This window comes from Arachis ipaensis, chromosome B7 (genome assembly GCF_059453495.1).
Source record: "Arachis ipaensis isolate K30076 ecotype BB chromosome B7, ASM5945349v1, whole genome shotgun sequence".
Taxonomy (NCBI): Eukaryota; Viridiplantae; Streptophyta; class Magnoliopsida; order Fabales; family Fabaceae; genus Arachis; species Arachis ipaensis.
Genome location: NC_142442.1, coordinates 37,938,436 through 37,953,795, shown reverse-complemented (window position 1 = coordinate 37,953,795; position 15,360 = coordinate 37,938,436). Strand labels below are relative to the sequence as shown.

The window sequence follows — 15,360 nt, the reverse complement described above, 5'->3', positions numbered from 1 at the left end:
AGTATTTAGTCTAATATAAATAAAAGTTCAGTCTAATTTAAATATTAATAATTTTTAATATCTAAAAAATAAGTAACAATATTAAAAAAATATGAAAAAGATATTATTACTAATATTTTTTAATTAAATAAAAATTTTTAAATCTCATAAAGTGAATTCTTTTTTTTCTTGTGGCTGTTTTTTTTATTTGTTTGGTATTAATTCTCTCTGTTTTAACTGCTATAATTAAGAGATCTTTTTCAACTATGAATATTGTGAAAAATAACTTAGAAATAAAATAAAAGATGAATTTCTTGCTAATTATCTTTTAATTATATTGAAAAGAAAATTGTTAAAAATTTTGACACAAATTCTATTATCGATGAATTTTATGATACGAAGAATCGACCACTTCGTTAATAAAAAGTATACACATATTTTTTTACTTTAAAATATATTCTCTATCCGTATATTTTTATAATACATCTTATATTATATAATTTTTTTACATAATTTTTAATATTATATGTGTTATTGGCCCCCCATAATATCATTTCTGGATCCGTCCCTAACAACACACATAATATATCATTTTTGGAGATAACACCCATCACCCAAAAACAATATATAGTAAAAAAAAAAGGTAAATTATATTATTTTTCCCTTGAATTCTTGAAGGCAGAGGGGCATCAAAGTAAAAACACGCATTTTTAAAATCATAAGCATATGCGCGGTGTTCTTCCCATTCAATTTTCAACGGATATTTTTCCCATAACTCAAATCGCATCCACCTAAAGCAGAAAGGAAAGCCAGAAATCTCAATGGCTTCTTCTCTCACGGTAAGTAATGCTCAACTCCGATCTGTTTATTACCCTGAATTTTACAATTTTTCTTTCAACGTAATCCTCACTTCCAACTCGCATGTTTCTTTCGACGAACGTTCTGGCATTTTTTTTCTATTATTTTCTAATCTTATCTTATTTTCGTGGTTATTGTTTCGTTGTTGCATGTTTCAGGGAAAATCTAGAGAGGTTTCATCCCGGATCCCTGACAGTCGCGAACCTCGGCCAAGTGGTATCTTTTATATTTGTTTATGTTACAAATTTTATTTTATTTTATTTTTAATTTTTCTTGAATCTTCTTGGTGTTCTACTATATGTTTGGAGCAGTTGGTGGTAGGAATTTCAAGGTCCTTATGGAAAATGAACGGATTAAAGTTGGCAATGTGCTCATGTAAGTGTCTTTTGCGTGTGTGATGGATACTGTATAATTTATGCGTAGTTATGCTTACAATTTATTTATAAGAAAATAATTTGAATCTCTTTTTAGGAAATCTGTGAGAGAAGCAGGTGCAACTTCGAGGTATGTCCTACTTTCTGATTTTGGAAGGCATAAATTCTGCTCTTTGAATTTTTGGTAGAGCGGAGATGAGATTGTCAAAAATAGTATAATACTTACTTCTGGAACTGATTGTTAATTGGTTCTTCTTTGTTCTCGTTATATCTAACAGTGAATGTTTTCGGTTTCGTTTTGTTGTTTAATTCTTTGGGATATTAGATACATTATAAGGAGGTGTTAGTTTGTCGAGCTTTAAGAATTAAACTTTTTCTTTGTTTAGATTCTTCCTAGGATTGGAACACTTGTAGGGCATATATGAGTACAAAGCTGCTATGGTGCTACCTTGTTTTATGATTTTGTAAGGCAAGGTTTGATGTTGTTGCCTTCTTTTGGAAACCAATGTGACACATGTTATGGCAGAATGGTCGCTTGTTTTCTTTAGATTGTAATCTAAGTTTCTTGAGTATAAAGAGCAATCTAATACTCTATTTGTTTTTTCTCCCACCACTTTGCAATTTATGAAGAAAGAGTGCTACAGTAGCTGGTAATCCTAAGGTAATTTAATTCTAAACTTAACTTTCCAAATGCTAAATAAAGTGTCTTTGTATTTGTGCCTTTGAATTTTTTGTTATGCGATTTCTTACTCACTGTATACATAATTATTTTGTAACTTCACTGGTGAAGGGAGGCTTCAAAAGTATGGATAAAAGCAATAGCAAATATGTTACTTCTGGTAAGTTTTAACTGGACTAGTTTCCTATTACATTTTGAAAAAATATGTTTATGTTTGCGAAACACATTTGTCATTTTCTCTTATGTTGGATGTTGGTAGCAAATACAAATGTGAGAAAGGCATTGGCTGATGTTAGTAATGTTCAAGGAAACTCTGCAACAAATATTGGACGTGACAGCTCCAAAATGAAGTGAGTATCTTCATTATTCTGTTAAGAGATGGAATGTTTGCAAGTGAGTGTAACTTGCTTCGTATGTTGGATGACAGAGATACTGCTATATCAACTATTTTGTCTAGAGATGTTTTGAATTTATGATAGGTCCAGTGGCGAGCTTAACTTTATCCCTGTTTTTAATATTTTGTTTGAAATATAGGCAGGCCTATGGTATATAAGAAGAAATTGTTATATTATTTTTGCAACATAATTTCAAACAGGTTAACATAACATCTTTACTTTTGCTTGAATAAGATAAGATAGTATATTATTTCTATGTCACTTTATTCCGTCCAAACATTGTTTTCTTTACTGCTGAATATTATTTGACTTTTGTGTCTTATGTGCTTTCTTAGGGGTTTAGCAGGTTCAAACATTAAAAAAGGGGGTGGTATCACCTTGAGGAAATCCTTCACGGTATGGAAAATAGTTATTGGTTACTATCTGTTATGTCTCTTTTCTGTTTTCCTGTTTCCTTGTTGCTTTGCGTTTTCTTAATTCTTTGGTAGTAGTCTCTTCTATCTACCGAGTCATTCGTAACATTCTCCACATAATCCCAACTTTCTTCCTCCACCTGGCTTTTTTAGCTACCCCAAATTTTTACTATTGTATCCCTCTCATACTTTTAGTTATTGTATAGTTGAAATACATGTAAACAAAGAAAAAAGCTCTTTCTCCATGAGTGTACTAGAACTTTTCCTCTTCCACTAGACCTATTTAATGTTTATGATAACCCCTAATGATACAATGAATAAAACTGCACCTCTAAACTCTAGGAATCACTTAATAAGGCATACAAGTTTAGGGTGAAATGCTACATAACAGTTCATCTTGATGCTATAGTCTGAGAGGTCAGCAAATTGAGTAAAAGAAAGAAAGTTAGAAAATGCTGCTCAGAAAGAGAGAAAATGAACCATACATTGATACAGTTGAAACTGGATTGATGTTAATCTAACCACCTAATTGTCAACTAAATTACACTGTTCATGTGTACTACGTGGAATAGCTGTGTGGGCAGTGAACTATATGTCCTGTAATGCACTCTAACACCCGGGGATGGGTGAGACAGTAAGTTTCATGGAGGTAGAGCAGACTGAAGAAAAACCTATGGATGAACCATTATGGACTTAGATGTAAATGGTTTGTGCACAATTGAGTCATTTGATCTATGTAGCTGAATCCACATAGGGACTAAAAGGTTTTTGTTGTTGTTTCCCTTATTTATATAGTACCTTTACAACAGTTGCATGTTCTGTAATATTGTTTACCTGATACCAGAACTGGCATCCTATGTACAGCATATTTTGGTAAATTTTGGTTTTTATTTCTATCAAGATCGTTATCATATAACAACACAACCTTCTGGAAATGGTAGCCTGTAGGATATAGTGGCAGCAAAGCTATATGATCGGATATATCAGCAGGCATCTAACATCACATTCACACCTGTGCCAATTTTCTCCCACATTTTCTATCATTAAGAAGAACTGATTGTGGAACTTATCCTGTTTTCGGGCGCTGGGACTAGCATGTTATAAAGGCAGCATATATGAAATGATAGCATATGAAATTTGATTTGGTCAACGATTACAAAGTTCTCATTCCTGATCACTTTTCTTGCTTAAATTAGGGAATACTGCAAAGAAATAGAAGCAATGATGTCCAGTCAGATGCTCCAAAGAAAGGTGAATACCTTTCTGTTTGATATACTTTTATTTGAATGCTCTATGTCTTATTAAGGTCTTTATCTCCCTTTCATTGAATTAAGAACCAGGCACAGATGTGAGACCAGCTTCAAAGGATCAGAAGTATAATTCACATGGAGGCCCATCAGTTGTCACAAAAGACAGGTACTCCACATTTTGTCTCTGGTTTGTCACATGACACATGATAGTGGATTTATTGAGGTTCATGTTTATCGTCCCAAGCACTTCACTAAAGAAATTATGTGGCAATTCGTTTTCTTTTAGGTTTGCCAAGAAGCCTATATTACCTACAAATCCAAGGTCTGTGAAGTATTTATTTGTTGATCGATTCTAATTTTTATGAATACAAATATGGCTGAAACCAGAGTATTTATTTGTCCTTTTCAAGTAATTCAAGGAAGTCCTTACCAATACCAAGGAAGTCCTTACCAGCACCAAGGAAGGTATACAGAGCAGATGTGAGTAATACAATGGTTTATCTTTCCAGGCAATACAATATTTTCTCTTCATGTATTTCTTTTTCTTCTTCTGTTCTTTAAATATATTTTTTATTTTATTTTCTTTTTTATGTTACCCCACTTTACTTCATTTTAGGAAAGTGCTGGAAGTTCTGAAACAGCAAAGGCACGAAGTTCTCTCCCCTGTGAGTTGTCTCATGGATAAGCAATCTGTAAATTTCAATGAATTGAGTTATACTATATCTACTAAGCCTATTGTCATTTCAGCTAAGGCAACAGCAAGTAGAAGAGTTAGTTCCCAGCTAACTAATGCAAGAAACAATGTGCGGAAGATACGAGTGAGTGATGGCTTTACTCAAACGTAAGCAATAATAAATTTTGTCATAGTTTTACACTGTACATAAACATTTTGGCTGTTTTAGTTTGTCTTTAAGTTGCAATATAGGATGAATCTAGCAAGTCAACCTATAATGGTGGTAATCATTCTAGAAACATTGGTATTTGGTAGCAATCACCTCAGAAAATACTTAGGTTGCTGTGGCTAAAGAGAGGATACATGAAAGGATCAATATTAAGACTAAAGTTACCGAATAAAGTGATTCATGGTGCTATCAAATTTACATATTGCTAATAATATATTATATGTTAGCAATTAAAAATTATAAGGGAAAGTTGAAAACTTGTAGAATTTGATTCTTTGTTTTGCAGGAATTTTATCCTTGACCATTTTTCAAACACCTAGTTGATATGTGGAGAATGCCTCTATGGCCTAAATTCAAAATAAGGGCAGAGTTTTCATATATTTAATGTTTTCCATCTAAATAAGAGATAGTGAATTATCATTGCACAGTTATTTGCTTCCACAATTTTGGTCTTGTTATAGTCCTACACAATCATGCCAGCAACATGGATTGACATCTTTTTTTGTTTCATTTTGTTGGTATTCTCTATTAAGTAAACTTGTGTTTTTTATTTGTACTCTCTTGCAAGTTAATATTCGATGTGTGGATGTCAAGCAAAAGATCCTTTCTTTGAGCAAGCAAAACCCATGTGTTTTCAAAACATGGGAGTTCCAAAATCTCTATTTACCTGGATGCCGTGGTGTTGTATTATCTGTTACCATATTTTCTTTTACTGGGTGTTGCTTTTAGACTTAGATTTTTCAAGCTGATAACTTATACGATGACATTCGTTGTAACTTTCTTGCAATTCATGTTGAATGCAGGAGTCAATCCAAAGTTTTATATGGATCTTCAAGGAAGTACATCATGGTATGTCTATAGTTGCTGTATTTGATTGAACAATGCAGAAATTGTTTAGAATTACCTTACTATTCTTTGAGGCTAGGCACATTTCTGTACCTATTTTGTATTCAATTTGGAATTTATGTGCCATTGTTGTATAATTCTAGTGAAGGGGAATTATGTAGTGTGCTGAGGTGAAACTCTATTCAGAAAACCTTTTATGTGTGTATGTGATTCCTCTACACATTCTGATACTTTAAAAGGAGAAAGACAAGTCAAAATGGTTCACTCTTGAAATGATAGAAGCTGAATAATATTCTCTCGATGTTAAAGATTGTGCAAATTATTTACAGCATATAGCTATTTATAGAAGATTTGCCATATAATGTATCAAACTGAATTTTACCTTCTTGTTTGCAGCCTCTTAAGACTAAAGTCATCGCTTCTACTGATCACATGACTTTAAAACCTAAATGCATATCAGGTCAGAACATATCACAATCAAATGCTGCAATATTGTCTCAGGATGAGGAAGCACTTCCATTACCTCTTCCAGTGAATGGTTTAGCATCAGTTTCCAATGATGCAAATCAAGGATGTGTTCCATCTGATGGAGAGAAAAATTTGGGAGTACATTTGCCAGAACTCATTCTAATGAAAAAGTCAAGACGCAAAAAATCTTATACTAGTTCATTGATGGAAGGATCTAAGGTTGTTCACAGTGTGTGCCAAACCATTTTTTCCTTTTCATTTTTTATTCAAATTTATGTGACATGTAGCCTTATTTTGCAGCTTCTCAAGCAAACGTGTGAAGTTAGCCAGCAGGATAACCTACCAAATATAGACAATGATTGCAATCATTTAGAAGTACCTGAATATGTTGATGACATATATCAGTACTATTGGGTTAGTGAGGTAATATTCATAACATTCTGATGCATATCAGTGTGCCTCTTTCTCTTTGATGATGCTTGGTCATGTTGTGTTCCAACAACTCTAGGCTTTTAGAGTTTTAGTTGCTTTACTGACTGCAGAATAAGTAAATAATTGAGTAAAAAAATTTGATCTTAATTAATAAGCTGCTTTGGACATTTCTATAAACTTAAATGTTTCTTGCATCAAATATAATTATAGAAAAACTACTATTTCATCCGTGGGGAATGTTAGGGGTGTAACAAAATTCAAAGCCAAACTAGGGAGAACATACATATAATTTGGTCCCAGAATTTAATAATATGATATCCTAAAATGTTTTAACTTGTTCTAACAGACATTTGTTTCACTCCCCATTTTCAGCGACAAGTTTGTTTAGCTTTTAGATATAATATAATTCAGTAGTGACATTTCTTTAGAATTATTGCATGTTTTAGTGGTTGTCACCCAGCTTGTTTTGAACTGTTGAAGTTGGGTGGAAGTCATCCCAATCTTGTAGGAACTGTCATAGCAATTACTACACACCAATACTGTCAAAGTTGATATGCTTAAATGCGTGCAAAACTTTCTATAAGTGCTACACTGCAGATGCAAAATTCTGAGGAGAAAGGAATGAGCCACAAATGTTATTTGATGTTACACTTTTTCAATAGTTTTATATGTTTAAGACATGATGCAAACTTGTCTATTTCTACCACATTGTTTGACTCATTTTGTCTTCTTCTTGATTGGCATAAATCAGATGGCACTAACGTCAGAGCCTATGCAAATTGATGTTATTTGTTTCCCTCTTATTCTGGAATTTCAATCAACATTTTTTGGTTATTTCAATGTGCTTTTAATTAAATGCAGGCGCAAAATCCATCTTTGGCAAATTACATGTGCATTCAGACAGAAATTACACCTTATATGCGGGGCATTTTGATCAACTGGTTGATTGAAGTATGTATTTAGTTCTGCCATCTATGGGATGACTTTTCATGTGTATGTCACTTTCTTTTTCAGTGCTTAACTATGTTTTATGATCATTTTTTCTTTGGATATCATTCTTGCCTATTACAGGTACACATGAAGTTTGATTTGATGCCAGAAACACTATATCTCACAGTTACATTATTAGATCAATATCTTTCCATGGTGAAAATAGAAAAGACAGATATGCAATTAGTTGGTCTTACAGCACTTTTGCTGGCTTCAAAATACGAGGACTTTTGGCATCCTAGAGTATGAATTATCCTTTTTGTCAAACATCTTTTCTTGAAGAAAAAGGAACATGATTTATCATTGACTCTAATGTTTTCCCCGTAGGTCAAAGATTTAATAAGCATCTCGGCTGAGTCATATACAAGAGATCAAATGCTTGGAATGGTATGCAATTGCATTGCTATCCAGTTTTTTATTTTATTTTGGACCTGTAAATGGCTTAACACCCATGATCTCATGGTTTGTGTTCTAACCTGTGGAATGGTTTTGCTACTCAGGAGAAGCTTATTCTTAGAAAATTGAAGTTTCGTTTGAATGTTCCTACTCCTTATGTTTTCTTGGTGAGGTTTCTAAAGGCTGCACAATCAGATAGTAAGGTATATATGCAACTCCGACGGTTAATTGTTCGAATATGGTGTATTGAACCAATATTAATGCTGCTAGGTTGAAGGATGATTAGTTAATTTGGATGATAAATTGGTCGTTTGGTTAAGGAAGTGTCTTATACTGTATAGTAGTTTTCTAAGATTGATGGTTTCTAATTTTCTCTGTCCAGCTTGAACACATGGCATTCTTTCTCATTGACCTATGCTTGGTTGAATATGAAGCTATAGCATTCAAGCCCTCATTATTATGTGCATCAGCTCTCTATGTTGCACGTTGCACTCTGCAAATTGAGCCGCCATGGACGCCATTGCTGCAGAAGCATGCACACTATGATATTTCACAAATGAGGCACTTCTTTCTACTCTTAAAAAAATCAATATCCAAATTCAAAATGTGTTAATTCTTATTCATGTTGACTGTAATTTTTTGTAGGGGTTGTGCCGAAATGATATTGAAACTCCATAAAGCTGCTAGGATTGGAAAGCTAAAGGTTACATATGAAAAGTACTCAAGAAAGGAGCTACGTTTGGTTGCAGCCGTAAGACCGTTGGATAGCCTTCCCTGATTTTAGCTGCAATCTTATACTATAATATGTCAAACTTAAAAAAAAAAATCTTAGAATGTTGTAGCTACATTTGTGATACCATCTTTTATCCATCTATTTTTACAGTATAAAAGTTGATACTAATTTCTTTCAGGTTAAATTTTTCTCTAACAATGTTATGTCAATAATTTTAATTACTTGACAAAATTTAAAAATTAACCAATCAATTATTATGAAATTATTGCAAATAGTACAAATTTTTCTATTTCTCTTTTTTAATGGGTTTGCACTACAACCATCACAAATTCACAACCAATTAAAATATAACTCTCGTAATTGATTATTGGCCACATGAAAGGTTATTTAAAACAGTTGTTATTGTAGGATTGTGTAAAATGTTTTATATTGCATCAAAACTAAATTCTTTTGTACTATAACTGTAAAACTATTTTACACATGCATCCAATTACATAATACTATATTAACAAAAATAACTACCTTTTATATTGACCACATGAATGGCCATTCAAGAAAACAGTTGTAATTGCACGATTGCGTAAAATGTTTTACACCGTCAGTGCATCAAATTAAGAATGTGATTTTGATACAGTGTTAGTGTAAAGTCATTTTACATGTGCATCCAATCACATAACGCCACATTAGCAAAAATAACTACTTTTTATATTAACCGCGTGAATGATCATTCAAGAAAACAGTTGTGATTGCAAGACTGTGTAAAACATTTTTTTATACTATCAGTCCAGGCTTTAGAGAGGAAGTGTGTGTTTAATTTGCTAAAAATATAGTTTATGTTGATCTTAATTTATTGTTTTTGTCATTGGGTTGCTGTTAACTAAATTTTGTTATTGATTAGATGATAATATCAATCAATTTAATTCATTGTTTTGTCATTGGGTTCTGTTTGATCTTAGTTTATGTTTTTGTGGATTTTGATTATTGATGACAAATTTTGATGTTAGCATTTTATGTTTGGTTATTTTTATTTTATTATTTGACTTGTGACTTTGTATTTGGATGATAGTATAATAGTGATTGATGTAATACTTTTGATTTGAATGATATTTTAAAGTTTAAATAAAATTATAATTATATTTTAATGTGTTTTATATTTTATTATAAAACGGTTATTTCGGTTGAACCACGATTGAATTGGTTGAACTAATAAATCAATGAACTAGTAGCTCGAGCGGTTCATAACCGATTCGATTTTCAAAACCTTGGTTCTTACCCCTATCCCTGTGATTGATAATGAATATGCCAAAACCTTTCGTAGACATCATAGGCTATGTTTAAGTTGAGAGGATGAGAGAAACTTTCAGATTGTTGTTGCTGACCCTGAGGAGAGGGTCTGCTTCCCCCAACTTGATAGGTTGGAACGACATTTCATATATGTCTATGATTGTTTTTTCACGAAGTTAGGAGTTACCTTTTCTTTTTCTGAGTTTGAGTCCGAGGCCCTTAAATCCTACAATGTTGCTCCTACCCAATTGCATCCCAACTGCATCCCAACTCTTGGAACTTCTTAAAAATATACCAACTTCTTTGTCGGGAACTAGATGTCCGACCTTTCCTTAAAGTCTTCTTTTACTTCTTTGTGCTCACTAAACCTTTTAGTTCTAAAAAAATGTTGGCTCTCTTTCCGTCCTATTTTGTGTAGAAAAATTTTTGCTATTTTTGATGAGTCCTTCCACGACTCCGAGCTGTAGAGGGTGTTCGACTTTTTTCCTAAATGATGAAGATGAACCCATTTTTGCTTTGTATCGGCAAAAAAATCCTGTGATAGTCAAGTATAACTCGGATGACTTAGACGAGGTAAAAGAGAGTGTGGTCGGGATGTTTCAGGAGTTTTGGGGCCGAGCTCCTTATTTGGATACGAAAAGGTATTTAGGGAAGCCGAGTCAGCTTTAGTTCGGGCTTGGTAGTTTTCTCTTCCTTTTATAGATTTTTCTTGTAAAATTGTGTTGATGACTAATGTGCCCTTATTTGGGTGTTGCAGAAAGGACTCCCAAGTCGGCTACCATGAAAATGCTCCAAGCCACTAGAAAGAGCGTTGTTGCAAGGAGCATACAGCTGAAGAAAGATGGTGAAACTGCCGACCTGTCCTCGCCCTCAAAGTCGGACTCGGGTGCCTCACCCTCTCTAAAGGTTATCATTCTCCTCCCAGCTCAGCCAAACCAGCAGCTCGTCCTTCCTCTTCTACTTTCGAACCGAATCCTAAAAAGCGCAAGTCTTCAAAGTCGGGGAGTATATACGAGCAGGGCTTTGACGGCCTTGCTTGAAGCGAAAAGCAAATCTTTTCACATAGCTATATCCGCATGGATGATGTAGCCATCAGAAGCCACCTTCAGCTCTTGGCCAGAGGTGGAGTTTAGACGGTAGGCATTTGCACGGTCTTGGCTAGGGAGTTCGAGAAGACTCCCCTTAATGCCACTCAGAGCTATTTGGTTACCTCGTAGGCTGAAGTGGCCTCCTTGAGAGAATCCAAGAAGGAGTTGGAGGAAGAGAGGGACGCACTACTTTTCGACCTTGGTAAGCTCGGGATAAAGTCAAACAAGCGAAGGCTGCTCTGGCCATATCAGAGGGTTTGAAGAAGAAAGTTGAAGAGAGTTATTTTTGGAAAAAAAAAACACTTTATTTGGTGGATGAGGTTACTAAAGCCCGGGACGAGTATGCGAAGCTTGAGGCATCTGTGGTTGAGGGTATGAACGAGATGGTTGAAAACCTGAAGACTCAGTTCCGAGTTGTTGCTCCCGAGGTGGACCTCTCCCTCATCAGCTAGACAATATAGTGGTGGAAGGAAAATTGTTGCTGCTCCAAATGATGAGGAGGACACCCCTGTGCCCGATCCAAAGACCTCGGGGGCGCAACTCGGATAGACTTCTCAAATTCCTAACCCTCAATCTGGTGGTGAGCTCCTTCCTTCTCCAACTAGTCCAATTCCCGCGATGCCAGTGTCTGAATATGCTCCGACCTCTTCCAACCAAGCCGAGGATGCTGTCATAGGAGAACAACTTAACCTTTTGTAATTTCTTATAACTTTTTGTAGATTTGAATGACCCGACCTATGGGTCTTTAGTCTTTGTGATAGTTGTTTTTGAACAATTTCTATTTTGTCTTTAGTTGTAGTTTGAATAACTTTTTTATTCTGTTTAAAAAAACATTCCTCCACTATTTTGGTATGAATGATTTGGTAGCAACTCAAAGAGCTCTCTGAACCAAACAGAGAGCTCCTTGGATACAAAATGTTGAAGACGTGCAACGTGGGAGAGCAAGTGTGCCACACCAACCAATTATGTCCTCCCAGGGGCACTAGCTCCTTCAACGTGCAATGTGGGAGAATAGGCGTCCAATGCCAAAACGGAGGTCGTGGGTACGTATCTCCCATGCGTATGCCCAAGTTGTAGAATGTGCTCATTCATGCGTGCGCATGACCCGTGCGTATGCATGATCCCATTTCAACGTGAGATGTAAAACCATCAACGTGAGACGTGAAGATATCAACTAGGTACGTGGGCTGTCATGCGTATGCATGATGCATGCGTACGCACAACAAGAGAATTTTGAGGCATCATGCGTACGCATGAAGGATGCATATGCACAACACCTAGTTCACATGTTTCACGTTGTACGTGGATCCTTCACGTGCGACGTGGGATTATGGGACACTCTCCCGGGACCTCAATTGACCTACTAAGTCCTCTAATTCTTCAACAATTATCTGATTTACTCAAGGCTCAACTCAAGCCCATAAACCATAGCATTTGTTGAGGATTTTAAAGAAGGAAAGATTGAAAGCTTGGCTGAAGGAAAACATTAATTAGTTATATTTGATTTCAATTTGAATTTGATTCTGTTTTAAGTTTGAATTTGAATTTCATTTAGGTTAGTATTTAAGGAGAGAAGTCAGACGCTTCGAGCCCCTTCCTCTTCTTCGACACTTTTTACTTTTCATAATATTAGGTTTTCTCTGAAGATATGAGCAACTAAATCTCCTTGGTTAATGTTAGGAGCTCTGTTGATTCCTATGGACTAATATTCTAACTTTTCTACCTTTGATTAATGCATTGATATCTTCTTAAGAAAAAGTTTTCGTTCTTTATCCAATAGATTTGAATGTGTTGGAAACAATTCTCTTCTGACTTGAATTCTTTTAATTTCTTGAAAAAGTTAATTAATTGAATTAATCTTGAAAACTTATTCTCACAGTTCTTAGATTTTGAAACTAGACTTGATAAGTGACATCAAATCAACTAGGGGAGATTCTTATGAATTGTGTGGCTTATAAATCAGTGAACGTTATTCAACTCTTTTCTTAATAATTGATTAAGGAATTAGCAATTAATTAGGTTAAAGAGAAATTGAATCACCAAGGCATTGGAATTTGATTATTTATGATTTGTCATGAATGTATCTTTGCATGATCAAGGTAGAAAGTGAAAAGTATTAACTCGGAAGTCTCAACATCTCTAAAACCTTAACTCTTTTAATTATATTCTCTTTCAACACTCACTGTTTACTTTTGTCTATTTTACTGTTTATGTTAAAGCTTTTCAAAACCCTAAATTGTGATTGTCTAACTAGATCAATTGACCATTGCTTGCTTAATCCGTTAATCCTTGTGGGATCGACACTCACTCACCGTGGGTTTCTTACTTGATACGATCCGGTGCACTTGCCGATAGTTTGTGGTTTTAAAATCCGCATCAGTTGTTTGGTTGAAAAATTTTTCATCACTTTGACAACTTTCGATGTTGTTTTTTGCTAAATTTAGAAGAGACGTCGGCGAGGTAGATCAGTGTTTTCTAGACTTATGTACAAGTATTGTTTTTCTCTTTATGAGTTCCGACTTCATGTAATTGGGGTTTCGCTAAGTTACTTTTACATTTCATTTTGGTCTGACTTATTTTGTACATCGATTTTTGAACTTTTTATATTAATTTGTACCTCTTCGCTTCATCTTGCCAACCATATAGGTCGGTCAATTATTTTTGCGATTTTTCGAGTTTAAATTAATGCGTTTGAGAATGGGAAATAAAAGAAATACTTTATTATTGATAAGAGAGAAATGGTTTACATAAGTTTGCTACTAAAGATTTTCTTATAATCTCTAGCCCTTGCTGTGATGCCTCATTAAAACCCCTTCATGAAAACCCTTTTCGGGATAAAACCATGAAGTCGAAAAAAAGAGGACACCAGGGAACAAGGTAGCTTCTCTAACTGTAATACCTTTTTTAAGTTACATGTGTGCCATGACCTCAGGAGCTTGTTCCCTTTTAAGTCGGACACCTTATAGTAACCCTTTATCTAAGACCTCGGCGACCTTGTAAGGCACTTTCTAGTTTGCTACCAGCCTTTCCTCGCCCAATTTCTGAACTCCGATGTCATTTCGAATTAGTATAAGGTCGTTAGTGGCAAAGCTTCTCTTGATTACTTTCTGGTTGTACCTTAAGGGCATCCTTTGCTTCAATGCTTCTTTTTTTATTCGACCTTATTCTCGGACTTCTGGGAGGAGATCAAGTTCTTTTTTTTGTGCTTGGACATTGATCACTTCATCATAGAATCTAACTTTTGGAGATTCCTTAGCGATCTCTAGAGGAATCATGGCTTCTATGCCATAAGCAAGTCGGAAAGGTGACTCCCCTGTTATTGAATGTGGAGTTGTCTGATATGCCCATAGAGTTTGAGGAAGCTCGTCTGCCCATGCTCCCTTTGCATCTTGTAGTTGGCATTTCAACCCAGCCAATATAACTTTGTTTGCTGCTTTAGCTTTTCCATTGGCTTGTGGGTGTTCTATCCATGTGAATTGGTGCTTGATCTTAAGGCTAGCCACCAAGTTCCTAAATGTTTAGTCGGTGAATTAGGTTTTACTGTCCGTGGTGATACTGTAGGGAACTACAAATCTTGTGACAATGTTCTTATAAAGAAATTTTCGACTTCATTGGGCTGTGATGGTCGCTAATGGTTCTACCTCAATCCACTTCAATTCCTACTATGAGGTATTTTACTTGTCCTAGAGCTTGTGGAAATGGTTCGAGGAGGTCAAGGCCCCATTTTGCGAATAGCCAGGGCAAGGTGACACTAATAAGCTCTTCTGGGGGGACAACATGGAAGTTGCCATGCTTCTGACAAGGCGAGCATTTTTTGACAAACTCGGCCGCTTCTCTTTGCAAAGTCGGCCAAAAGAAGCCGACTCGGATCACCTTCTTGGCTAGTGGTCGTGCTCCTAAGTGGTTCTCACATATGCCATTATGTACTTCTTCTAATACCTCTTTGGTGTTAGAGGTTAGGACACACTTCAATAGAAGCGTAGATATCCCTCTTTGGTAGAGAACCTTATGGACCAGGGTGTAATTTTGTACTTCCCTTATGAGCGTTCATGCCTCTTTTTCATCTTCAGGAAAAATATCAAATTTAAGATAGTCAATTATGGTAGTCATCCATCCTAAACTTTGGCTTGATATGGCCATTATTCCTGAGCTATCATCTCCCTTTGACACTGATGGTGCGTGGAGAATTTCTTGGATGAGGCTTTTATTGTTGTTCCCTGCTTAATACTAGCTAACTTAGAGAGGGCATCTTCCTGGGCGTTGGATTCTCAAG

General features: G+C 35.2%; 1 protein-coding gene across 2 annotated transcripts; it reads left to right on the top strand.

The window, feature by feature from the left end:
- The first annotated feature begins 610 nt into the window (after window positions 1–610).
- Window positions 611–8,893, top strand: CYCB3;1 (cyclin b3;1). Of its 2 annotated transcripts, none has more exons than XM_016312137.3 (23): window positions 611–818; window positions 996–1,053; window positions 1,149–1,212; window positions 1,309–1,341; window positions 1,842–1,872; window positions 2,002–2,050; window positions 2,150–2,240; window positions 2,621–2,681; window positions 3,895–3,949; window positions 4,033–4,114; window positions 4,235–4,270; window positions 4,359–4,428; window positions 4,565–4,613; window positions 4,696–4,789; window positions 5,654–5,699; window positions 6,093–6,383; window positions 6,465–6,587; window positions 7,458–7,547; window positions 7,668–7,829; window positions 7,914–7,973; window positions 8,087–8,185; window positions 8,365–8,543; window positions 8,628–8,893. In XM_016312137.3, exons 1-23 carry the CDS (start codon window positions 801–803, stop codon window positions 8,758–8,760), a joined length of 1,974 nt encoding a protein of 657 aa, XP_016167623.1. In that variant the 5' UTR covers window positions 611–800; the 3' UTR covers window positions 8,761–8,893. The 2 variants fall into 2 exon arrangements, with proteins under 2 accessions (XP_016167623.1, XP_020963289.1); XM_021107630.2 differs by having other exon boundaries at window positions 749–818; window positions 4,359–4,413.
- Window positions 8,894–15,360: the final 6,467 nt, after the last annotated feature.